Source organism: Lepidothrix coronata, unplaced genomic scaffold (assembly GCF_001604755.1).
Source record: "Lepidothrix coronata isolate B3197 unplaced genomic scaffold, Lepidothrix_coronata-1.0 Scaffold171, whole genome shotgun sequence".
NCBI classification, from domain to species: domain Eukaryota; kingdom Metazoa; phylum Chordata; class Aves; order Passeriformes; family Pipridae; genus Lepidothrix; species Lepidothrix coronata.
The window spans coordinates 1,966,940-1,993,383 of record NW_016690351.1 but is presented as its reverse complement, the minus strand read 5'-3'; the positions used below and the strand labels follow the sequence as shown (position 1 = coordinate 1,993,383).

The 26,444-nt window shown below is 43.0% G+C and overlaps 1 protein-coding gene across 8 annotated transcripts in view; it reads right to left on the bottom strand.

Annotated features, from left to right (window-relative positions):
* JADE1 (jade family PHD finger 1) overlaps positions 1-25,959 on the bottom strand; it is a 56,999-nt gene extending 31,040 nt beyond the window's left edge. Inside the window, exons 1-3 of one of the 8 annotated variants that reach the window (XM_017829916.1) lie at positions 16,391-16,435; positions 14,913-15,019; positions 9,590-9,667 (exon numbers count right to left, since the gene is read on the bottom strand). In XM_017829916.1, the coding sequence (XP_017685405.1) occupies positions 9,590-9,667; positions 14,913-14,988 (154 nt within the window). In that variant the 5' untranslated portion in view covers positions 14,989-15,019; positions 16,391-16,435. Of the gene's footprint in view, positions 1-9,589; positions 9,668-14,912; positions 16,151-16,191; positions 16,363-16,390; positions 16,436-18,039; positions 18,058-18,747; positions 18,755-25,697 lie in introns of those variants that run through there. The other 7 variants (XM_017829915.1, XM_017829917.1, XM_017829918.1 and 4 more) reach the window with 7 other exon arrangements.
* Positions 25,960-26,444: the final 485 nt, after the last annotated feature.

Here is a 26,444-nt window from a genome sequence, read left to right as displayed (position 1 = left end):
TCAGTGCTTTACAACAACACAGCACAATTGCTAAGTCTCCGACACACATAATGAACCGTCCTTGCAGCTCCCTACCACAGCAGTTTAATACAAACTCCCTCCTGTCATTCCTTTCCTCAGTAGCACACGTTTGAGTTTTATCATCTCAAAGAACACACACAAAACCAGGAATAGGCATGTGTCACTCTTCTAACAGTCAAGAATTCCTACACCCCATCTTATTTTTCAGCACAAGATTCAAGTGCCATTCTAGCTGCCCAGCTCAATTCCCATGGTAGTCATGTTTTACCATAACAGTACAGTTTTAACTCAAGTTACTACAGGTTATCAATTTGAGACCTCCCATGTATGCATTTTTAGATTGATATCATGATGTTGTCAGGCCTTAAAAGTCCAATGGAGCTAGGGGTACTCAATACTAGTGGGTCTTATAAGAAAAATATGTCTTTCCAAAAACAAATCGTAGAATATGCTGAGTTGGAAGGGACCCACATCAGGACCACCAAGTCCAACTCCTGGCCCTGAGCAGGACACCCCAAGAATCATGTGCCCAACAGTATGGTCCAAATGCTTCTTGAACTCTGTCAGGCTTAGTGCTGTGACTGCTTCCCTGAAAAGCCTGTTCCAGTGCCCAACCATTCTCTGGGTGAAGAACCTTTTCCTGATATCCAACCTAAAACTCCCCTTACTCAGCTTCATGCCATTCCCTTGAGTCCTGTCACTGGTCACAACAGTGAAGAGATCAGTACCCGCTCCTCCACTTCCTCTCATGAGGAAATTAAAGATCTCCCCTCAATCTCATCACAATGAGATCTCCCCTCAATCTCCTCCAGGCTGAACAGACCAAGTGACCTCAGCTGCTCCTCACAAGGTTTCTCCTCCAGACCCTTCATCATCCTCATGGCCCTCCTTTGGAGGAGCTGTCTAACAGCTTAATATCTTTCTTATGTTGTGGTGCCCAAAACTGCACACAGGACTCAAGGTGAGGCCACCCCACTGCAGAGCAGAGCAGGACAATCACCTCTTTCCACTGGCTGACGATGCTTTGCCTGATGCCCCCCAGGACACAGTTGGCCCTCCTGGCTTGCCAGGGCACTGCTGACTAATATTCAGCTTGCCATGGACGAGGACCCCCAAGTCTCCTTCCACAGCACTGCTTTCCAGCACCTTGTTCCCCAGTCTATACATACAAACATACAAACCTGGGGTTGCCCCACCCCAGGTGCAGAATCCAGCACTTCCCCTTGTTAAACTTCAAACAGTTGGTGATTGTCCTCTGACTTTTTGAGGTCTCTCTGCAGGGCCTCTCTGTCCTTCAGGGAGTCCACAGCTCCTTCTAATTTAGTGTTGCTGGCAAACGTAATTAGTATTCCTTCAAGTCCTGTGTCCCAGTCATCAATGAAGATGCTGAAGAGAACTGGGCCTAAGATAGAGCCCTGCAGATCCCACATCAGTCACCAGCCCAATGTTACCCCATTCACTGCAACCCTCTGTGCCCAACCCATGAGCCAATTGCTCACCCACTTTGTAACGTGGTTATCCAGCTGTATGCTGGACATTTTGTCCAGAAGGATGCTGTGAGAGACAGTATCAGAAGCTTTGCTGAAGTCCAAAAAGATTACATCTACTCGTTTTCCTAGATCAAGTAGGTGGATTACCCAGAAATCAGGTTCGACAAGCAGGACTTACCCCTCATGAAGCCATGCTGGCTGTGACCAATGACTGCATTGTTCTCCAGGTGTTTTTTCAATACCTCCCAGAATAATCTTTTCCATGATTTTACCTGGCACTGAAGAGAGACTGATAGGCCTGTAGTTTCTGGAGTCCTTCTTCTCGCCCTTCTTGAAAATCAGGACAATGTTTGCCAGCTTCCAGTCAGCTGGGACCTCTCTGGATTCCCAAGACCACTCAAAAATCATTGAGAGAGGTTTGGCGATGACATCAGCAGCTCTTTGAGGATTCTGCGATTGATTGTATCACACTCCATAGATTTGTAGGGATCCAGCTGGAGCAGCAGATCCTGCACAGTTTCAGGGTCAACTGGGAGTTGATCATTCTCACAGTCATGGCCCTCCAGCTCAGGGCACTGAGACCCCCTTGGTCCATCATCCGTGTTGAAGACAGAGGCAAAGAAAGTGTTAAACACCTCTGCCTTGTCTCTGTCCCTGTCTGGGAGGTGACCATCCTCATCCTGTAACAGGCCTATGATATTTCTACACTGCCTATTGCTATTAATATATTTGAAAAAACTCTTATTGTCCCCCACATTTTGACAGCTGCAACTCCAGTTGAGCTTTGACCACACGGATTTTCTTCGTACAGCGGTAAGCAGAACCTCTGTATTCTCCATGTCACTTGACCTTGCTTCCACTGGGCATACACTTTCTTTTTTTGCCTTCTATCCAAGAGAAGACTCCTGCTCAGCCAAGTCAGCCTTCTGCCTCGCCTGATTGACATCTGACATTTGGGAATTGCTGTTCTGGTGCCTTTAGGATGTGATGTCAAAAAGTGACCAGCACTGATGGACCCCAACACCTGCAAAAACATTCTCCCAGAGCACTTTACCTGCTAGTTACCTGAGCAGCCTAAAGTCTGCTCTCCTCATGTCCAGAGCTGAAGTTTTACTGGCACTTTTCCTCCTGTCAACTTTTTTTCCTGTCAAATGACGGTGATGATTATGTGAAGTCCCTTCCTCAGATGTGATACCCTATCAGTCCAGATAAGCCTTTCAAATCTCTCTTCCAGAGTGCTCAAACAACTTCACCAAAAGCCACCCTGCCCCAATGAGACTAACGTTCAGGTAAGATCTGTCATCACTCCAAATGCCTTTTTCAAAAGTGCAGTAGAGACTGCTTAACTTGCTGCTTTGCCCAAATTCTTAGCACTGTAATGGCATTAAATTTTGTTATTTAATCACCATCCCTCACCTACCAGCCAGTTTAACTGAAAAGCAAAAAATGTTCTTCATTCTTTTTCATAAAATACTGCACAGTATTTCAGTATGTAATCACCACATTTCAGGCCAGCAGCAGCTACAATTCCACAGTAAATGACACACACACCTAAGGTTACATACTCAGTAACCTTTGTGAAAGCACTCTGGGGTCCATCTCAAACACTACAGGAATCCACTGGGATTCAAAGCCCTTTCTAAATCTAAGATCCCCATCATTCAGTCAGAGCAATGGATATTGGCAAAATTCGTTTAACTTTAAAATAACATTTGTTTAGCAATGACAGAATAAGGGTCTGCCTAAATTACAGAGCTCTATTTCATAATCCATAAGTATTAAATCTTTCATTTCTCAGAACTCTGAACCTCTGTACATCTTACAAGTATTTTTCATCTGCAAGCGTCTTCAGTTCTTCTCTCAGACACACTTCATGTAGGAGTATGATAAATTGATAACCTCTCCAAGAAAAAATGAAGAAGCATTGTGGAAGCAAGTAAAGTGTGAAGAAAATCATGCTCTGAATTCCTTGCTCATGGAAAACGGCAAACAAACTTTCTTTGACATCGAGTACCCAGATTTCACCCTATCTCGCTACAGTACAACTGTACTGTACAGTACAATGTCTGAGCTTCAGACATTTCTCAAACACAATCTGTCCAAGTGTCCAACCAATTTGTGCAAAAAAGAACAGTTTGAAGCTATGAATAAGAACTAATCAACTGCACAACTTGATCTCACCAGGAAACAAAGCATATGGAATATTCAGCACAAACCACCTTTACAGATTTACAGACCAACCAGGCAAAAAAGTCAGGTCAAACACCGATTAGGAAAGCTTACATGGCTTCAGTATTTAATTGAAGTGAGACCTGGAACCATAAAGAGAAGGTTTAGCAACAGAGGAGCAAGCTGAAATGCAGTGTAACAAAAATTGCTTAAAAACTATCAAAACCCTATCCAGCCACCAGAAAACAGAGGCATAATTGCCTTGAGATGAATCAATTACTAATTTCTTTAATACAGGCTTTGAAGAAGTTACCATGCACATCACAAGGCTTTTATGATGGGCCTGGCTAATATTAATGTCTATTATAATTGCTGTACTACAGTATCTGCAAAGGGACAGAAACTAAAAAGCTGCAAGGTGACAGAAAAAGGAAAGCTTCCAGGAGCCAACACTCTTAAACAGTTCACCAGGCCCCCCTCAATATCATTCCTTTGTATTAAGCCAAAAGTTCAAGATCTAGAGTGCTGCCTGCATCACATTTTTCATTCAATTATATTTCATGGATAAAATGTTCAAAACTGACCTCTAATTTCAGAAAATAAAATCCCTGAGAAAACACCTAGATATCCGGGGACTAAGTGCAGAACTGTTGGGCACAGCTGGCACTGACACCTCTTGCCCAGTGCTTCAAATACGCTATTTTGGCCTCATGTTGAAATGAGGATTTGGAATTCCGATTTTAAGGGGACACAGCCTAACAATTTTCAGTAGTTAGGCTGAAGGACACAAAATAAATACCTTTGGGAGCTTAAAGTCTCCACTTAGCTTTTGGGAAAGAATCGAGTCTGAGGGCAAAGAAGTGATGAGAAAAGTAAGGGTGCTGACTTTAAGCTGCAAAGCTTTAAAATACTGCAAATAACACATAACGACCAACAATAAAATAACTTACATAAGTCAGTAAATACATGTATATACTCTAGGACTGCAGTCATGTTGTTAAGCTTTCTTCTCTTCTGTATTTCACCCCTACATGAAAACCACTCTCTCTTCTTTCATCTCACAAAATGAGAGCACCTTTTTTTCTTCTGAAGAACTATTATATTTTCAGTATAATGTATTTTTAGTGCTTGCGGTATGAGCTCTGTTTTTCTATCACCTTGTGACTATCAAGGAAACTGTCATAGGTTTACTTGTTCTAAAAATCCAAGCAGCAATTTTTCCTTCCCCTGTCTTGCTGTAAAAGAAAGATGTTAAATGAGGGAGGGGGAAGGGGTAACTGACCCATACAGAAGAACTAACTGGCAGACCTGCATTCCAAGCTGATGGCCTTTCCTAAAACTGCAGGGAGGGGTGATGTGTTTTTTTTCTTCTCTCCTCCGAAAAGGGACACTTCACTTTTGCCTTAACTTAGGCAAGGTGTGTGTGTTGAAAAGATTCCAGGGCCATTTTGCTCTCAGCCTGGTCATCCGGCTGTTTTCTGGCCTCAGTTTGTCTGTACCCTGCTCTGCCCTCGGCCCGGACTGGCTCAGACTTCATCAGAAAGGTTTGGCCCACCTGCAGAGGAACTTTTTGGGGAGGGGGTCGCCCTTTTCCCTCCTCCACTTCCCTGTTTTGGCAGTCATTTGTGCCCATCCATGAAGAGGGGAAATCCTGGCCACAGCCAGTCGCAGACAGCTGATCCAACAGTGCCCCCTGCTGACTGTGATTAGAATTGCACCAAAGGACGGGAAGTATCGAACTGTTTCTTTTTTGAAGGAGACTTTTGGGTACAGGATTATTGTATAGTTGCATTTGTGTTCTTTTGTTGTCCTGCCAATACACATATATCCTTTAATAAAGGGCTGTTATTTTTTTCTTTCTCCATACTTCCTCGATTGGAGCCTCTTAATTTCAGATTTACAATTGCTGAGAGAGAGGAGTTTGGTCTACCCCATAACTCATCCTCCTTAGCAAAACACTTCTGTCTCATTAAACTGAGACAGAAACTGATTCAGGTCAGTGACCCAATGGAAAACAACACTTTTTTTTTAAAGATAAATTCTATTATTAGTAGCATCATTATTATTGTATTACAAATATTCAGGTTCCTGAGTTTAACAGAATAAATAATAGATTTTTTTCATACCAAAGTATTTTCCTGGTGGCGCTACTCTACATGCTGGAGTTCACTCCATAAAAGCGCCATGATTTCAGTTACTCCAACCACATTTATCCACTGACACACATGATGAATCTGAGATGTCTGATCAGCCTAGTAAGGCACAGTATGAAAACTCAGCTTCAGAACTGCAGAAAAACAACAGCTGGAGGCCCAATCCTCACCTTGAGAGATAAGGGAGAGCAGTGCTGAGCCCTAAACTCAAAGACTATTGAGTTCAGAATGATGGGAATGCAAAAAGCCCACTGGAGGGTCAAGAGGTACCACTGACTGAAGGGAAGCAGATGTTTGGCAATAGGATTCCAAGTGTTGATTAAAATTTCAACTTTTCAATTAAAAGACGTGTCTGAAGCTCCCAGAATAGTCAATTTAATTGTTTTCTGTCTCTGGAAATTCCAAGAAGGAAAAATAGCTAGTGAACTTAAAGACTTCAATAGTGAGTGCAAAAACTTGCTTACCCTTCTAACATTACTGCAAGTACAGTGGATTGGAGATACTACTGGCAGAGTAAGAATACAGAAACAAACAGTAAGAGTAATCAGTAATTCTACTAAAGGCAAGAAAAGAACCCGTGAAGGTGAATCTGTAAGAGGAGCCCCTTGACATTCAAACATAGTTGCAAGGAACAACTAGTATCTTCTATAACAGGAAAAGTGGAGAGAAAGGGTCTGAATGTCAGTCGTTCTTCTCAAGGAAGCGTGAATGACAAAAAGCCCTGGAGGTGCTGACACCACATTCAAAGTTATCTGGGCTTCTGATTAATAACCCTTAATCTGTTTGAATGCGTATAAAGTAATAGAATGAATATGCAGGAACCTGTATCTGAATTTGCCAACTAACTTCAAAAGAGGAAAAAAAACATAATCAAGAAAAAAAAGCGTAATGAAAGGGACGTGGTATATATTTCAAATAATCCTTGAAAATATTTTAAATTCACTGCCTTTGCCATGCCATTTATTCAACAAAGTTATTTGTAATAAGTAGGCTTTAAAATAGAGACACCCTAGCAGGACACGGGGTTTGCTTTTCTTTTCCGAACTCATTTTCTTAGATCTTGATCTATGGAACAGATTTTGTGGAGAACATATTTCCAAAGTCAACAACTCTATTCTGAATAGTTATATATCAAATGACATTACAAACAAGCGCTATAATCAGCAACAGGTCAGTCAATTGTATCTATTTCAGGACTTCAATTACAAAATTAGCTGCTTCAGATTTTATTTGGTAAAGCCTGTAACATAAGGTACATGAAGGGATGGAAGAAAGAAAAAACGCAGCTAAGGGAGTGGAAATAAAGACTATTATCAATATGAAACACTTTATGAAGCTACTAGGGAATAAAAAAGGGTGAAGCAAAATTCTAATGGAAGACATCATGTTTGCTGCTACTTGCCTATTTTACAAATAAAAATACACCTTTGTTTTTGGGAAGTACACATCGCCTTTGAGGAAATGCACCGACTTCAATTTTTATAACCCCAAGTAAACTTCTAACCAAGAAAAACAGGTCTATTTTGTTTGGGTTTTTCTTATTCCAAAATTCCCCGACTGCAGGTGGTTCTCCAAAAACAAGGGAAATCCCTCACCTCTAATAGATGTTACCCAATCCTCATTTGGACTAATTCCTAATCAGCTTGCTAGTTCTTACCTTCTCTAATAATTTACTGCTTCATTTCAGCAATAGTTTGCCTAAGATTGTTTTAAGAGGAAGATCTAGCCATACCTGAGCAGACTCCCATGCAGCAAAGACACCCCTAGAAATGCATGTGGGTGAAGCATTCATGTACAGAGCCGCAGCACAGCACAGGGCTAAGTTCTCAGAGCAAAGCTTTCAAAAGGACCTGGAAAACCACCTCGACCATTTTCTGTTACATTTCAGACTGAAGTTTTACAAAAGACTTCAGATTTGAAGACATGCACCCAGACAGATCATATTAAAACTAGGAAAATTTCTGACAACAGGCTAAGCTGCACTATTGTCAAGTACAATCTTATTTGGGCAAACAAAACACCTTAGCACATTTCCCAAACTGCCATTTTGCCTCCCCCTCCTCCTTTTTTCTGCTTAAATGAAAGATTATCAATCACTGGAATCCAAACACAAGAGAAAGATTACCCCTGCATTGGGTTTCTGTGGCCAGGTTTTGGTAGTGGGGGGGCTACAAGGGTGGTTTCTGTGAGAAGCTGCTGGAAGCCTCCCCCATGTCCAGTAGAGCCAGTGTCAGCCAGCTCCAGGATGGGCTTCCTGCCGCTGGCCAAGGCTGAGTCAATCCAGAATGACAGTAACGCTTCTGAGGTAACATATTTAAGGAGAAAAAAATTGTTGTGCAGATGAACACTGCAGCCAGAGAAGAGTGGAGTGAGAACATGTGAACAGCTCTGCAGACACCAAGGTCAGTGGAGAAGGAGGGGGAGGAGATGCTCCAGGTGCAGAAGCTGAGGTTCCCCTGCAGCCCATGGTGAAGGCCATGGTGAGACAGCTCTGCCCCTGCAGCCCATGGAGGATCTCAGGAGTGCAGAGGTCCACCTGCAGCCTGTGGAGGAGACCCACACCAGAGCAGGTGGGTATCTGAAGCAGGCTGTGACCCTGTGGGAGGTCCATGCTGGAGCAGGCTCCTAGCAGGAACCTGCTGATCGGTGGAGAGGAGTTCGTGCTGGAGCAGGTTTTCCTGGTAGGACTTATGACCCTGTGGGGGACCCACGCTGGAGCAGGCTGTGCCTGAAGTACTGCACCCCGTGGAGTACTTTGCAGCAGTTTGTGCAGAACTGTTGCCTGTGGGATAGACTCATGCCAGAAAGGTTCATGAAGGACCCCACAGGGAGCAGGGAAAGGACTCCTCTCCCTAAGCAGCGGGAGAAACAACTGACCGCAACCCTAGTTCCCTGTCTCCCTGTGCCACTAGGGAGGAGGAGGTAGAACTCAGAAGAAGGGAGAGGTGGGGAAAGGCGTTTTTGAGATTTATTTTACTTCTCACTCTCCTGCTCTGATCCTGTTAGTAATACATTTAATTAATATTCCTACTTTGCGTCTGTTTTGCCCATGATGGTGATTGGTGAGTGATCTCTCCCAGTCCTTATTTCAACTCATGAACCCTTCGTTATGTCTTGTCTCCTCTGTCCAGTTGCAGAGAGGGGCAAGAGTGAGTTTAGTGGATACCTGGCATCCAGCCAGGATCAACCCACTACAACCACACAGAGCTCAGTCTTAGTTATATCAGTACAGAAACAGTTAAAAAACATAAATACATTCTGTATCCAAATTACTGATTTACTGAATTCAAATTCTTGAAAGTTGTTCCTCAAAGATAATCTTCAAATGAAGCAAGGAACACTTTCATGTTCCATCAATCTTTTCTGCTTAAGCTTGAAGCACTATTCCACTGTATAAGAGAGTATGAGAACACTGAAGCAAATTTAAAATCCTTATGCAAAATTCTATGGACAATGTCAGCAGATGTCTCCATGCTTGTTCCGTCCTTGCAATGATAAATTATGCTACTTGCAAAGACCTTTAAAGATGACCACTGACTTCTCCTCTTATCAACTAAAACTATATAATTCAACGGGAGGATCCTGAATCTACTGTCCATCTGTGCTCAGAATAACTGAGTTCAAAACTAGATCCTTACCATACACATTTCTACCAGTTCAACAAATATGCAAAATGCCTCTGGCACATAAAACACTGCATTAAAACATGTTTTCAAACTCATAACCTCCTGCACTCTACAACAAAGGAGCACTTACTGCCATCGTCATCAGAGTCCTCGCTGCTGCTAGGAAGCCGATGTCGTTTCATGATCTCCTTGGAAAACAGCAGGGAGCCTATGAAGCAATGAGACAGCACTTAACCCAAGGTAATAACACACCATCATCAATTGTGTTTCTGATGGAATGTGAGGATTTACACAAAGGAAAACAAACAACTTTAAGCAGCAGCTGAAATATGAACAGTGAATCTCTCAAGGATGCTTAATTAGGTAGTCATTATATGAGCAGGTGAACAACACTGGAGAGTATCAGTGACAACCCCACCAATCCTTTCACCCCACAACAAAAGCTTATTTTGTCCTGAGAGGTCTTACTGAATATCTACAGTTAATGTGGTAAACTTCCTCTGCCCATTCTGACGTTAGATTTGCAACAGAATAACACTTTTACTGCTTGTGTAAATATTTACTTTGGCTAATATGTTTTTAGAACCATTTTATGCCTGTTTAAAATGCCAGATTTACAATATCTGAGATTAAAGCCATCCACTTATACATAAAAAATTAAACATAGCAGTAGCAAGCCCAGTTTTCCCAGATTAACTAAACATGCATCATCTATGCCCTGGAAAGCACCACCCTCTAAGGTGCACGCATATTTCTAGCGTCATTCCTAACACTAACTGTTCTTTGTGAATAAGACTGATTATTCAGAAGTTCTTCCAAACCATCAGATTCCTACCCATATTGAGTTCAACTGCACACAAGCCAGTGATGTACAGGGAAAAAATTCCCAGTCTTTTTAACTGCTATTCTCAGGGTGCTGGTACTTTCGTGTGTATTCTCTCTGGAAGAAAACCAAATCCAGAAAAATCAAGGAAGCTGTAAATAGCTAGTCAATATTGTAAAAAGCTATTAAAAAGTATAAGTTGAAGAACAGAAAAAACACGACAAGTGCAGAAAGGCATATCCACCATAAGTTAAACTGACAAGGACTCTACATGCACATCAAAACCCCTAAGTCTTTGCTTACCACGTATCAATCGAGATATCAACAAGGTTTGGGCATTCTGCTACGCCTCTGGGGTACAGATTTACAGATCAGATGCCAAAATATTTTTTTGCTTCTAAGTAGGTGTAGAAAATCTAACCTTCTTATTTTCACATGCATTTGTATTTCCTCAGAACCTCTCAACAAAACTCTTTTCATTGACCCTTCAGTATAAGAATTAACTGCTTCAACTTTGTTCACTGACAATATGGCTCATTGTAGGAAACTCAATAATACTTTTATGAAAGTATTTTACACACTCTTATAAGACTAATCCCCAAAATAAGGAAATCCAAAAAGCCTAACGAAAGCCTGACACTATTTCCAAAAGAGCACAAAAATATCTGTTCTTCTTAATATAAAAAGAAATTAGTATTTTTGAGGGAGTTCATTTTAGCAAATCACAAGCAGCTGAACCTGAGATTCTATTTTACACTTCCAATGAATTTGATATAGTTGTAAGAGCCCAAGCATTGCAGGATTGCCTCCTTTTTCATATTATACCTGCAAACAAAGTTAGGGGGAAGTCTCCCTCCCACAGAGTGGCTTTTCAGAGTGGGATTTAATACCTCTGTCTTTGAAACATGTAACAGTTTTCAGCTGCAAACTTTGTTCACTAAAGAGAAACTGAATGGTTCACCTTACCAAGACCTTTTGTCACCATTTCATAGAGTAAAAGTTGACATACAATGTCTGATGCCAGGGAATAAAGAATCATAAATGACAGCCTCTTACAGTGGTAGAATTCTCTCAAAAGGACTGCTTTGAAGCAGGCCAAAACTTTGTGTGTATGGCAGATGGAAATGCTGCAAGTGAATACACACACAGATCAGTCTGGACCACCAAAATCTTCTGAATACAGATCTCATATAAATGCAGGAGATTCAGAGCCAGTCAATTACTGTATCAGTTCTGATACAGTCAGTTATTAAGATAGAAAGTCAAGATTCAGATCCAAGACAAGCTAAGACAGAACTGAAAAATCAATTAACTGTTATGAGGACAAAACTAGGGGGATAACTATTCTGTAAGGTACTTTTTCTATTAGTTCACTTATTATTAATAACAATGTAAAAGAAGATACTCACTACCAATGAAAACATCCCATAAACAAAGCAAAGAAGATATGGAACAAAATGAAAAATTGCTCTATCTCAGAAACCTAATTTGTATATTTCTGGTCCAATTCCTCACTTCCTGGTTCATTCCTATAGAGTCTGAAAAGATGCACCATAAAGCAATATAACAAAGTGTATGTACACTGAGACACACTTGTGAACTTGCGATGAACAAGAAAATTCTAAATTCTGCTCTTCCACATCTTCCTGGGTTAGTGCATTTTGAGTTGATCTTCTCCTAGCCACACTTTCTGCAAATTCAAAAAAATTATGAGAGATGGAGGCTTCTTCTTCCTATCAAAGTCTTTAAAAAACAAACTACACATCTCTTTGCTGTTTCAAGGAGAGAGTGGTATTCACACCTCCGAATTCAAGCACTCTCCAGTTTTTCAGGAAATAAGCCAGAACAGAACCCACTTTCCTGGAGTACAGAGTACTAGATAAGGTAGCTAATTTTCTTGTCCACTCTAGTCAGGTTTCTGAAATTGGTCATGCTGAAAAACCTGTGTTCTCAATAGTAACATTAAAAGAAATATGTCATTTGATGAAGCTCCTGTGAGATTGCTTTATTTGTGCATGTGAAAAAAATCAAAACACAGAGATCTCATTTTCCCATCTTTGATCCTAACCTGAGTTTACAGGGAGCTAAATCACAGATGAAAAAGAATCATTTGGCTTCTAAGAGTAAGACTCAAATCTAATAAATTAGCCACCTAGAATTTTTGTCATTAGAAGTAATAAAACACCATTTTTTCAACTTCTAAAATAATTTTAAACTGCTCTCATCAGATGTTCATATCCATAGTTCAGAACACAGGTTCTAGAGACAGCACTGGGACAGCTAATAAAACCACACAGATTTAAATGCTGCTGCTTTTAAGGGTATCACAGCGTCTCTGCCCCAAAGACTATTGGTTTCTATCAGGCTGTTGATGAGTCAAAGTCACACAAGAATTGCATTAAAAATATACACAGATTATGGATAGCGACAGTGGGGTGCAGACAGAGGGTGCAGGCTTTTCCTATTTAAGTAGAGACCTACACTGTGATCACAATGCCTATAAGCAAAGAGAGTTCACGTGCAAGCATAAAAAGGGTAAAACATTTGAGCCCAGCTTTAAGATTCATACCAAGAGTAAGTAAAAACTATGCACCCAGCCTGCAACATTTGGAGGACAGGAAGAGACCATGCAGGTTACTAAGCTCAATTCCCAACTGCATGCAACCACGTAATTGCTATCCAGCCCAGAAGTTTCCACAAAACATTAACTGCACCCACACATGCCACAGGGTAACTTCCCAACCCCCTTCGAAAAAGAAACACTCCTCTAAAACAAGGAAGCAGACAATCAAGCAGTGCCCTTGAATCTTGGATCTTCTATCAAATGTTTCTACAGTTGTTTTTCCCAAATTCTGACACCACTCCCAAAAGGGCATTTGCCCACATACTGTTCAACTGAAGAGAAAGCCCAACACTAGGAAAGCTACCACAGAGTTCAGCAACCCTAAGGTGACAAAAGCTGCATTAACAAGCCAAACATTCTAGGAGTTTTCAGTGAAACCTGTTAAGTCTTAAAAACTCAGACTTAAAAATGTAGGTAAACTTTCAGTTTCATTTCCTTGAAAGATGATTGTTTCTTTGTGTTAAAATCATCCTTTCAGAACCCAAACAGACCAACACATAGCATGCTGATAGTGTTTTCTCCTGAGGACTCTACTATAACATTTACCCATTTACTGGGGAGGGGAAGCCAAAAGACTCAAAGTAATGCCAGCCTTAACCAAACACAGTTTTTGAGAAACAGCCATGACTCTGCTGGCAATGTTACTCCAATTCCAAGGGCAGACAAAGCATGTAAAAGCACTTCATGCAATCACACCACTGCGATAAATGGCATAGAAGGGACTGAGATTGTGACTGTTTTACAGAGACACATCACCAGTGGCTTTTTGTCCTTTTGCATCATGCTTGCTCTGGAAGTTATGCTCTGGATTTTACTCATTGATTAGGTACCAACTTTAAACATACAAATGCAACTCTGGACTCCAAAGACACAATTGCTCAGACTGTTTTTAAAGGCAAGATTACACTGCCTGAAAGTGGCTACTGTATTTTGGAGACAGCAGTAGGCCTTTTTCAAAATACTTGTAAAATGCTATGTAAATGAAATGACTAGATGATAATCCAATATAATCAAAGGCCACAAAACAGCACTCGAATTTACATATCTATGTGGAGGTGAGCAACAAGCATCTAAGTCTATACAATTTATTACATACAGGTAGTAACACAGACTTTTCTGACCACTTCCCAATATTTGATGGCAGATGCAGCGCAATGGGTTAGACTCAGCACTATGACACAGTGCAGCAAATTCGTTATATTTAGCAGTATGCATTACCCTGCTAGTCCATTCTTAACTCTGCAAGAGATAAAATTATCAACAAGACCCAAAGACCCCACTGGACAGCAATGCCAAGACCCTTCCTTTTTTCTCCACAGTGAAGTCCCAGGACTTGTACAGATAAGAGTGAAAAACATCCAAGCCCTTTTTCCTAGCTTCCTCGGAGCAGAAATCCAAACACTACCCCATAAAATTGGCACAGCAGAACGTGCACACGTACATTCACGAGCCACACATCACATAGTCAGGAACTATGCACACACCACGCATTTAGGAACACCACATAGTTTTTCACTCAGTTTGACCCCACGTAGAGTGAAGATCAAAGAGAAAGATGTAAAGTGTGTCAGTCTTTGTTATGCAAATAGCTAAACAGAATGAGATGTAAAAAATAATTACACATGAAAAAATCTACACCCTCAGGTCAAAGGTTTTACATAGCACAATTCTTACTAATGTATTTTCAAGGGTTGTATAAACCTCCAGGTAAAAAGAGTGTATCATTCAAACTCTGACAGACAATTAACTGTAACCGTGTTTAACGGGTGCCACAACAACAAACTGCACTGAACAGCTGCAGAGACAGAATGGGAAGAAAGCAGAATTATGACAGATGTACACTCTGAAGACAAACTGAAAACTGGCTTTTCCTGAAAGTAACCCAGTAACTGCAATGAAATGAAGACCTAATTATCTATAGTAGACAAGAAATCACTTCAAAACACTTATTGTACAAACGGAAGTAAAGTGTGACACAGCTTAACAAAATGGATAGTAGATTAAGACCTTTGGCCTCTATTACTGCACTTCTTTTAAATAGTTTATTTATGACACCATCCTGGTCTTCAGTGGCACCTGACATTGCAAAAAGCTTTTTAGCTTCTATCCCAGACCTGAAACAAAAAAAAAGGAACTGCATCAGAAGTTATACTACTAAAACCCACTTAAAACTTTAAAATTCCTCTTTACCACCCATCAAGCTTTGATAGCAACACTTTATAGTCACAAAGATACATGAAGAGTTCTTAAATTAAGTACTACAGTATTATGGAGCACAAAAACAGTATGGTCCAAGGACAAGAGTGTTCTCCAAAAGGAATATTTCTACTGACTTCAGTACACATTCAAAATTTCACAAAGAAAGGGAGAAGCGCAATCTGGACATATCAGCCCAACACTTCTGAGGAATCCTCATGCTCATTTATGCACCTTTGCAAGCCAGGTCATAATGTTACCTTACTACCCAGGCAGTGGCAGCAAATTATTCCCAAACTGTGGTGGTGAAACTGACTACCCAAAATCTTGAGCAAAGACCAACTGGGCTCCATGAATTAATGCAACCCAACCTATACCCACTGCAGTTCATCTCTTCCATCTAGCAAAAGGGGTCAACTTGATCAGCTACAGCTGAAAACAGGAATGTGAAGCAGCAGTACTAACCACACAGAGAAAACATTTGAGGAAAGACTGAAGGTTTTTTTTCCAATAGTCTGTCAATCAGGAATGAAACCAGAGAAGCTGGAAGGGAAATCCGCAGCTGTGAGGGGAAAGGGGAGTCTATTGTTATGATTTTATTTTAAGCATATATGTCAAACATAGCTCAAAAGGAGGGATGAAGTGGTATCGGAAGCCAGAGGGAAAATCCTGACACTAAAACGTACAATCCTTGCTGTTTCAAAAATATCCCACTGGGTGTGAGAAACCTGTAGAAACAGAATCATAACAAGCATATTTTGGCCTAACTTTTATGAAGGTTTTAGGTTTGCAAGTGTGGGCAGCTTTTGACTTAGTTAAAAGACAGGGCCTGCTTAAAAAGGAAATTATTCCAAGTGACAGCTAAATCTTCGTCTAAAAATGTGGCTAGTATAAAAGCATCTTCAGCCTTTTACGTTAAAATGTCCACTAAAACGTGTTGCTAAATGCTACCGTAATTTCTAATACTCCCTCACAGCTACCCAAGGAGAGACAATCTATTTTTAACGCCTGCGTATGGCCACTCAGACGAGGTCACACATGCCCGCTTTTACTGGACGACTGACAGGTCTCAGGATCCCCTGGATCTCACCTGTGGGTGAATCTAATAAACTTTCTCAAAATAAAGCAGGCAGCTGAAGAGCAGGAAAGACAGGGAGAAGTTGGCCGGCAGCAGGCACTGCTCACAGGTGCGCGGAGCCGCGCCAGTGGCTGCGGGCTCGCGGCCGCCTCTCCAGGGGGTGGGAAACGAGGTTTCGGGAGTCAATTCAAAAGCGGCGCCTCACGTTCACCCCGCTCGCCGGCCCTGGCTCGGCCGGGTGCCCCTCAGGGCGGCTCTCCTCCTCCTCCTCCTCCTCCTCCTCCTCCCGCAGCGATGCCATCTCAGCAGCCACCCCGGCGCGCGGTGATTGTCTGCACTGCGCCCGCCGAGGGTTCGCGGTAGCACCGCCGGGGCACGGCCGGCGCCCAGGAGAGGAGACGGAGCCGCCTCCTGGCCCGGGTGCCGCCAGGCTACACCTCCCCCACGGGGGTGTTACCCTCCTGACCAGCGGCCCGGCCTCGGCTTCCATATGAAACGGCCCGGCTCGCCTCCTCCTTATCCTCCTCCCTCCCGGTTCCCGTTCCCGCTCCTCCCTGACTTCGGCCGCACCAATCCGCTCGGCCCCGGCTGCAAATCAAACTTGGTGCCCCCGGCGCCGCTGCCCCTCCCTAAAACCCTGTCACTGACGACAACGGCCACGGCATCTTCTCCGCCCGCCCCCGTCGCTACGTTGCGATGGAGGGGGGGACGCGACGGCGGATCGAGCGGCAGCTCGAAGGAGACTTGAGCTCATTTTCTGTGTCTGTCTCTCCTCCCACTCCCAGACAGTTCTGGAAACTGTGTTATCACCTCTTGTGACAGGAAACCAACCAACAAGCGGTGCAAACAAACAAACACCCTTTGCCTCCACCCTCCCCAAAATCATCAGCATCCCACCGCCTATCAGGAACGAACGGGCGGGCGCGAACTGCAAGGGAGAAGCAAAACAAAACAAAACAGAAAAACAAAACCCCCAAACAAACAAAAACAATCCCAAAATTCTATTCTAAGCAGGCGACTACCCGAACCCAGGGACGGGCAGGATGGCAGCAGCAGCAGGGCGGCTTTGACAAATTGAAGCAAGTGGAATGGTGGCTGGACCCGCACTCACCTCCCCGCCGAGATGCCGCAGCCCGGACCCGTCCCGCTTGCCAGGCACCGAGGAAGAGCCAAATCGCGGAGCTGCCCTGACCGCCGCCCACGCAACTTCGGGCGCGCGCCGCGGCTCCCCGCGCTCCTTCTCCTGTGATATTACGTTCGCGCCCCGACACTGCCGGCAGCGTTTCCGCTCCCGCGCCTACAAGCTCCAGCCCGGCCACGCGGATTAGCCCCGGCGTTCTGTCCCAGGCACGGCCCGAGCGGCAGGAGGGGGCCGGTCCCCTCCGCGCCCTGCCGAAGTTAGCACCGCGCCCCCCCGCCCCGCTCCCGATTCACCTCCCGGACCCGGGGCGGTAGTCGGGCGCTGCCGGGCCACCGTGCACCTGCCGGCTGCTGCCCCGATGCCGGCCGCCCCGCGCCCCTGCGAGCCCGGGCAGCGCCGCACGCCTTTCCCCGCCTTTTCCCACTCTCAAACACGTGCACTTAGGGCCTCGGGCAAGTTGTTCTCCAGCTGGAGACACCACGCGCCCGCCGCGGGGGGATCGGGGCACGTCTGACAGTCCGGCGGTCCGCGCCTCCAGCAGAGGCCCATCCTGCCCATCGAGTAGGCGGCTAAACCGGCTGCAGCTCTCTCGCTCCGAAAGGCAACTTTTGTCTAATTTCACCGATGAGCAGTTTTTATGCTTTCCAAGCATATTTTCTTCTATAAGCCAAAGCCAAGTGCGCCGGGGGGGAAGGACGGGAAAGATCAGTGTAACTTACAAAGCTGCTTCTGCAGACAAACACCTCCTCCCCCATGTACACGCTCCCCGCCCGCGGCGAAAGGCGACGGGTAGGGTGGACATGTGGGTGACACAGTGACAGTGGCCATGGCTTCCCCCGCCCCCTTCCTACTCATCTGTATCCGAGTAGGACTTGAGCTCTGCCACTGCCATCTGGATACCAAGTTGCTCCAACGCTTCCTACTTTCCGGGGCGGATGATGCCCGGCGCTGCCCCCCCCGCAGCATAGCCTGCAGCGATGCCCGGGGCGCGGGGCTGGCGGCGCAGAACGGCAGGGCATGGCACAGCAATGCACGGCATAGCATGGCAGGCACGGCACGCCCGCAGATCACTTGGCACCTGGGAAGCTGCGCTGTCCTCCGCAGCGGAACAAAAAGGCGGCCACCGCTGCCCGGCACTGGCCCGCCGCGCCGAGCGGCAGCGCAGCCCTCCCTCCCGCCTTCGCTCGCCCCAGCCCCGCACAAGTTGCTTGTGGGATAGCTGAGCCACAACTCGGCCGCCTCCCCTCGCCCCGTACCGAATCGCACAGCTTTTGGCGCCATGTTAATGACGTACTATCTTATTTCCACTAGGCAGCGACCTTCGGCACGAAACTGCTCTCCCGCCGCCTCCGGAGCGACAAAAAACCCCCATCAAATATGGCTGTGCTGGCGGCTCCCCCGGCTGGCGCGGCGGAGGGCTCGGTTACCTGCTGGTGGCGGCGCGGCGGCGAGGGCGGGCGGCGCGGCCGGGCTCCCCCTGCGCGGAGGGCTCGGGGCCGCCGCATGAGTTTGGCGCGGCGTCGGGGAGCGGGCGCAGAGAGCGGCTCCCTCGGCCACACGCGCACACACACACACACGCACACAAAATACACGCACAGAGTCCCTCTGACTGACGTTTGTACTTGTTATGGAGGAAGGACTCCGTGAATCAAACTCGTTTCTGGGTCACTGCTGCCACAGGGGGGAGCTGCTTTAATCCCATGCCAAAACTGGAAGGCGAGGGAAGGGGGGGAAATAATAATAATAATAATGCAGCGCCGCGGTGGGGAAGCGGCGGCGGCCCCGGGGGAGCCGCCGTTAACTCTTGGCGGTCCCGAGTGCACAGCTCCCGCCGCTCGTCGCTCCCCGAGCTCGGGGGTGCGCAGCCGCCCGACTCCGGCCGCCTCCTCGCTTGTATTCGAGCGGGCTCGGAAATGCAGCTGGGATGTAACGTTGCGCGACTGGCAGCTGGGAAATGATACGTGTCTGCACCCGGATCCCGCCTGCGGCACTGTTGTTCTTACCCTGCAACAATTAACTCTTCTCTCCAAAACATTTAAGCGGATTTCAAAAGCAGGAGTTTTAGTGCTGCACTGGCTCCCTATGTAGAACGCATCAGTCACTATTTGTCAGGCAGAGAAACTGGGACATGTAAGAGTTAAACGCTGTGGCCACATACATAGTGCATAATTGTCGGGGCAAGAATAAAACCGCACGCTCTCTGTTCTCAGCCCCCAGCGTTATCCCTCTGGCTCCTCAACTTTGATACTTTTCAAAGACTAGAAAGAGCCAACACATACTGTGGTTCAGTTCACATCTTTCTAGCAGGAAAGCAAATTATCTTAAATTGGCACCAAATTACATAGTGCATTTGCCATTATCAAAAAAAGCATGCTTGAATGTAGATTTCTTTATTTTTCCACATAAATCGCTTTACCTCATGCCATGCACTTGTGGTCCCTGCGTGAAGAACTCCCATTTGAGCAGAATTCCTGAGCAAATATAGTCTGAGGTAATAAACACAGAGAAGATTCAACATAAGCTCAGACACAGAATTAAGGCAATCTGTGCAAAGAAATTCCCATAGTATGCAAATATAAATTAATGCAGCCTCCACAGCAATATTGGTCTGCCAAAGAATCATACCTTAGAGGAATTGGGTTGTTACTCATCCATGCAAACCGAGCCATTTATCCTGCTGTCTCACCCACCCACCCACCTACCCAATAATGAAACATTGCTGTACATCCTAAAAAGTTGTACTTTACTACAAAAACATCCTCCCCCGGAGATATTTTTTCACTGTGAAAATCAGACAGTTGGAGTTTGCTTTACAAAACAGTCTGAAGCACCTTCAGATATTAGAGCCTAAGGCTTTGATTCCCTTGTTTTCCACTACATGAAAATAGGAAAATGCATACTTTCTCTACACTCTCTTGCACTTGCCTTGGCATCCAGACCTGTAAAGATACCTGTTGGCATAGCAGCCTAATTAGAAGCAGTTCCACTGATGCCATTCATATTCGTAAGATCAGGGCCTTAGCTTTTTGTCTTTCTTGGTTACAGCCATCAGCTGTGGTCATCCATGTGATACACCACATCACATTACCTGATAATAATCCACTTATTGCCAGAGTTACATTCATACACCTTACCCCTGAGCTTCCAGGGGCATTATTTTTCAATACTGACTGGAGACTTAGTTGTTCTGTATTATCTAAACAACATGTGCCTGCTGCTGTGCTACAATATAAACCCCAGAACAGGATAGGTCAGAGTTTTTCCCCCTAGTGATCTGCAGACCCCTCAGGACCTCATGGACTACTTCTCATAAATTCATAAAAAGTGATTAAGATTAGCAAAGCTACTGTCAGTTGTTATTTATTATACACAGGTATATCCAGTACCTCTACTGGATTAAAATTATTATTTTCTTTTAAATAGTTTTAAATAATGTTATTCATTGTAAAAGACTGAAGAATCATAAGAAATGCTATTTGTCCTGCTTCTCCGAATTCTTTCCAAGAAGTTCAGAACAAGCTTCTGAGAACAGCTTAAATGTGCTTTAATTTCTTAGGAGGAATAATAGAAACTTTTCTGTCTCAAGCTCTTTGGATTTGAGGCAATATTTTTGTTTTTATGTAATTAGCTTTTCTTTGCATATACAGCCAAGTTTAAGCTACACCTTGTATTTGAGAAAACATTTCTCTTGGAAGCCATGCAAAGCCATACATTTAAGAACATAATATGAATGTTTTCAGAATGGCAGACTGTGGTTTTAGAAACTAGAGACTATCTAAATTACTGTAAAAAACTCCCGAAATGGGAGTCTTCCATGCTGTACAAGTAGCTAGCCCAGTCTTTACTGGAAGGTAACACAACTGGAACAAAGATGCTATTTTGTCTCTGAGTACAGTATCTCACGGAGACTCTTCTGGAATAATGCACTATGTTTTAAAAGGAAATATTAAAAAATTGAAGTGCTGGTATCTGGAAGTATAATTTTGGAAGTCAGTGGAAAACAAAAAGGAAAGGTTACATCCTGCACTACTACAACATTACGTGTATGAAGTTGTATACCAATATAGCTATGGTCAAACAGGAGAGAACATAATAGAGCATACCAGAGTAAGCTACTGGCACCATTAATATGAAACAGTGCTACTAAAAATGGATTTACCTATAATCTACATAAAGCAATGAGTTGTTCACTGCAGAATCAGCTTTAGCAGCTCAAGACACTGTTACAACTTTAACCTGAAAATGCCAGCAGCAAGCACCAGGATGGACTGTGTGAGTGATCCTCACCTGCTTTTCTACAAACTCTGTGCCCAGGTTAACCTGCCAGAGCAGGCAGGCTGCCAACAGAGAAATAGAGGTGGATGGTAAAAGCAAGCCACTCAGGGCAAAGAAAGAAATTTTAATTATGCATTAAACATCTGACCACAGCCTAACTTTAAAGATTAGAAACCAAAGCAGTGGGACACAACTTCACAGTCTTCTGCTATCTGCACTGGCTAAAAGTAGAAGTTTTGGCATCAGCCTTCATCTCTAATAGGTATTTACCCTCTCAGCAAAGCAGGCACTTTTGTTAGAATAAATAATGTCATTAGGCTCTGTGCCTCACTCACTTATCTTTATATCAGTATTAGCACTCGTTCCAGGAACACTCAGAGAATATGTATCAGGCTTAGAGTTAGGCTTTGTGCTAACACACAACACTTCTTGTGCCTTCTCCAAGTTGCTTCATCAGATATAGTCACTCATATATTAAATTTTATTTATTTTTTTTATTTTTTTAATTAGTTTTTTAGTGTCTCCCTCTTGAATGTTATTTTTTAGCAGATGCACAAAGCCAAGAAAAGAATATGTGGCTTTTTAGCACTTTTTTCCAGCTTTTTGTGGAAATCTGTTGCTGATAAAATATTACTTCTTTCTTTCTTTCTTCTTCCTTTTTTTTTTATATTTGATAATACTCCTTTTACAGTTAGAATCTTTTCCACTAATTCTTGCGGTCTCCACACGTGAAGATGTAGCTTACAAAGCTGAGTTTCTCCCCACTGTTAAATTTAGCTCAAGTATCTCTTAAAACTGTTCTTTTGCTCTTTTGGCTCCAGCTTTTTCTCATTTTTTATTTTGAAGATCAGAAAATTGCAGAGAAGAACAGTAAAGATCCAAACCAGCACTGTCAACACTAGCTTGTACTAAATCTTCAAGAGTAAGAATTTCCAGAGAGCTTTCACGTTTCCTCTGAGAGATGTTTTGTAGAGCAGAGTGATAAGACAGATGCACAGTTGGGCAGAATCCTGTTGAGGTCCATTTTGTGTCTAGCTGGTCTACTCACACAAGCAAGGGGAAAAAAAAGGTTTTGACTCATGCATATGTAAATCTATACCACTTACAAGTTACATAAGTGCATTATTTTTAACTCCTACAGAAATAAAACTTGCTCACATGGCTTACGTATGGACCATAGAGGAACACAGTTGTCACAGTTTTGTCTAACCCAAATACATCATTTATGCAACATGGCACCTGACCACTTCACAAAATTATGCACAAACCCCCCCACTATTTAGTGCTCTGGCTTTTTTGTCCTTCTCCTTATCTACAACCACCCGAATCTGGTGTGTCTGGATTAGAGAGGTCAAACAGACTAAGCTCAGGTAGTATGTTATTTCCTTTGCCTCTGAAGCTGAGGTTTACAGCTACTAGAATTGCTTATTTATAAGCCATACACCAAAGATGTGATTTCTCCTGGGCTCACAGTCCTTATTCTTCTGGTTTATAGTTCCTTTGGTTTATTGAAATGTAGTTGTGAGAGATTACTAACTGGGTGTATGAGCCAGTACCCCAGTAATTAGAAGCTGTGCCATTAAAGGATAAGGATGGAGAGGGATGAAAATGAAACCTTAGAGCTGACCTTTATATTTGACAAGCTATCAAACAGGGCTTGAGACAGACACTAGTGTAGTCTTTTTAATGATAAAACTTGAGAAGTAAAGATTATAATATTAATTTTATCTGTGGGTAGGCAGGGGCATTGCAAAGGTTATATCTTTCACAAGTTAAGTCAGCATTAAAACCAAGAATAGAAACCTAAAGTAATGCCTCTCAGTCCAAAGTTTCTAATCATTAAACTATATCCTCTCCTTTGGCCTGGTCTATAGAACATAACACAGTACAAAGTATACCTCCATGACATTTTGCACATAGAGATCTTAAAATATTTTTGCAAATCAGATACAATCATTGCACAGATATGCAACTGCTGACACTGTACATTCATCTGAAAAGGAAGTGGGAACAGGTATGCCCAGTAGGTAAAATTTATTAGATTTCAAAACCTAAAAGTAGAGTTACGGAAATCAAGTGTTTCCAAATTATTGTAATTGAAAAGTGGAAACTGACAGGAAATCAGTAGAACAAGAACCTCAAGGGAACAACTGGAAGCAGGCAGTTAATTACATTGCAGGTCTGCAAGTTAAGCTGGATGCAGCTGATGCATCACCTTTAGGGGAAACAACACAGTTTTGTACAAGGATGAGTGAAGTAATCAGCAGCCAAGGTAATGGCCTAAGTGCAGGAAGAATGAATTGTAGAAACCTCAGGCAAGTTAGTTTAGCAGCAACAGATCAAATCTCAGCTGAAGTATCTACACGTGCCTATTTGGCAGCTCATCAAGCAATATTACACCCACTAATCTAAATGAACTTCAATATTAAATTGTGTTTGTGAAGGCAGAAATCACATAGTGAAAGAAAGGTGCTGTGACAAGACTTGTGGAAGAGTTCAAAAGAATCTGATTACAGATTTTCTGATTGCAGAGTGCGGGCTGATAGCTGGTTGCTAAAAGTGGAGTAGTGGTACAAGTTTATTGGGGAAGCACAACAAAAATCAATTTCTTTGATTTGGCACTAACAATCTAGTGCCAAAATAACTTTTAAAAAAATTTGCAACTTCAACTCTGGATCTTTAGGAGTCAGAAATAGATTAAGCATAAAAAGAAAAAAATCAGATGTTGAAATAGCTCTGAGCAGTTTGTGATAACGTTTCTAGAAAGTAACTTCCCACATGGTCCTCTTGGATTCCATTTGGTACTTGATTGAATTGCCCCAGAGTTGATTCTATTTGTGGTCTCTCCTGGGACATCTTCCAAATGCAATGACTCACAGTTCATTAAATTTAAACCTGTTTCCAGACCATGACACTGACGTCTGCCACAAAGTCCAAGAAATCCTACACCCTCCACAGCAAAAAGCAAACCTAGGACAATTAGCCATAAGTTACAATGCAGAGGAGATACTCTGTCCTCAATAGGTATAACCCCTTTTCCTCAGTTTCCATGCTTCCTTCCTAGGGGATGCGTCAATCATAGTTTCGACAAAGGGCAAATTTTCTCCTTAAATAGACAGAGGTCCACTGATGCAGTTGTCCCAAAACTGATGTCAAATATTAGTAATTTCACTCAATAGTACATAGATGTAAGGCACCAAGGGTGTAAAAAAGCCATCACTACTAAAAAAAGAAATGCTAGTCAAACAGGCAACTGTTGTTTATTTCAGCTATATTACTTTACCCTTTTTATGTTTTATAAATTAAATTATTCAGTGTTTAACAAGTAGGAAAAATTATTGAGAAAACTATACTAAATGTCTTTTTCTTGTGGCAATATTGACTGCTGAGCTTTTCTACAAGTTCCACTGTGTAAATAAGCACAAAAACCAGTTTAGAAAGTTTTAATCAACATAAATGTTATAAAAGCTGTCTCCTGTACTTCCATTTCACTGTTGTATATATGCAGAGGTTCAACAGTACCAAATGGGACTCAGAGGCTCAGAATATCCAGCACAAAAGAATGTTTACACAATAGGGGAAGCTGAGCCCTTATCTAACCTCCCTCTGTCTCTCACACCCAAAAAAGGCGGGGGGCTATTGGGATAAAAAGGGCAGTTTATCCCATATAATCATGGGCCACACAACATTTCAGCGAATGGGCTGACTGTCCTCTATCTGGCATTAACACATACCCAAATCAACACAGTTCACACTGTTATGCTTCCGCTTTGCTAAGAGTTTATCAAAAATACATACCCAGTAAAGAATCCATCAACATAAGAAAAGCCTCAATACCTTTATCAGGTGAAGAATTATTATTTCTTTTGCAAATAAGACATTGAGACATAATTGTAAAGAGATACAAATAAAAAATGCCCCTGACAAAGGAAAGAGACTCTAATTCATTATTCAACCCTAACAAATTACAACAGAATAATTCTTCAGTGCTGTTTGAAACATACACAATACAAAAGGTCAGCTACCCTTAACACTGCATTTGCACAGTGGATGTGTCTAACCCCAAATTTCTACTTCATATTCTATGAGAACAGTGACTTACAGGAGGTGGGACAGTTCTTGCATGTGAAGATGTTCAGAGGCAGAACCCCAAACAGCTGCATGGTGAATTTTCAGGGCACATAAAGCAAATGCTCAGGATGTCAACAGCCCTCGAGACATGTCATACCATTTATATCAGTTACTTTTTCTTTTAATGGACAAAGGAGTTTATTGCTTATTTGGAAGTTACAGCTTATTTACTCAAAGCTGAGACTGCCACAGTTATATTTAACTAAGCACACAGGGAATAATGAAGAAAAGTTGGAAATCAGATCATTACTCTGGCTCCTGTGAACTTTGCTTCACTAAGCAAAAAAAAAAAACCTGCAGCAAACAAAATAGTCTCTGACCTTCCAGAACAACATTAAAAAAAAAAAAAGTCCGATCTGCTTACGTGGCCAGATTTTGGCACAGGGTAAACACCCATGTTTGCTCCTCAAATTGCACAAGTCAGAAAAGATTCTCAATTTCATCCAGGACATGCTTTGAAACCATCACACATTTATGTTTCTTTGACAATCTGAGGCAGGTTACTTTCTTCATGTAGAAGAGCAAGTACTGGGGCAAAGCAAATGTGCCAACTGACTGTAATCCAGTGTCTTTAAGGGAGAAACAGGCACATCCTGCAGTGAACACACAAATCCTTATATAAGTGCCAAACCTGCAGTTCCGGTCTACTCAGCTTCTCAAATATTTAGCCAGCCACAGCAGCATCTCTGCCCTCAGCCAAAGCTAAAGGTGAGCCCGC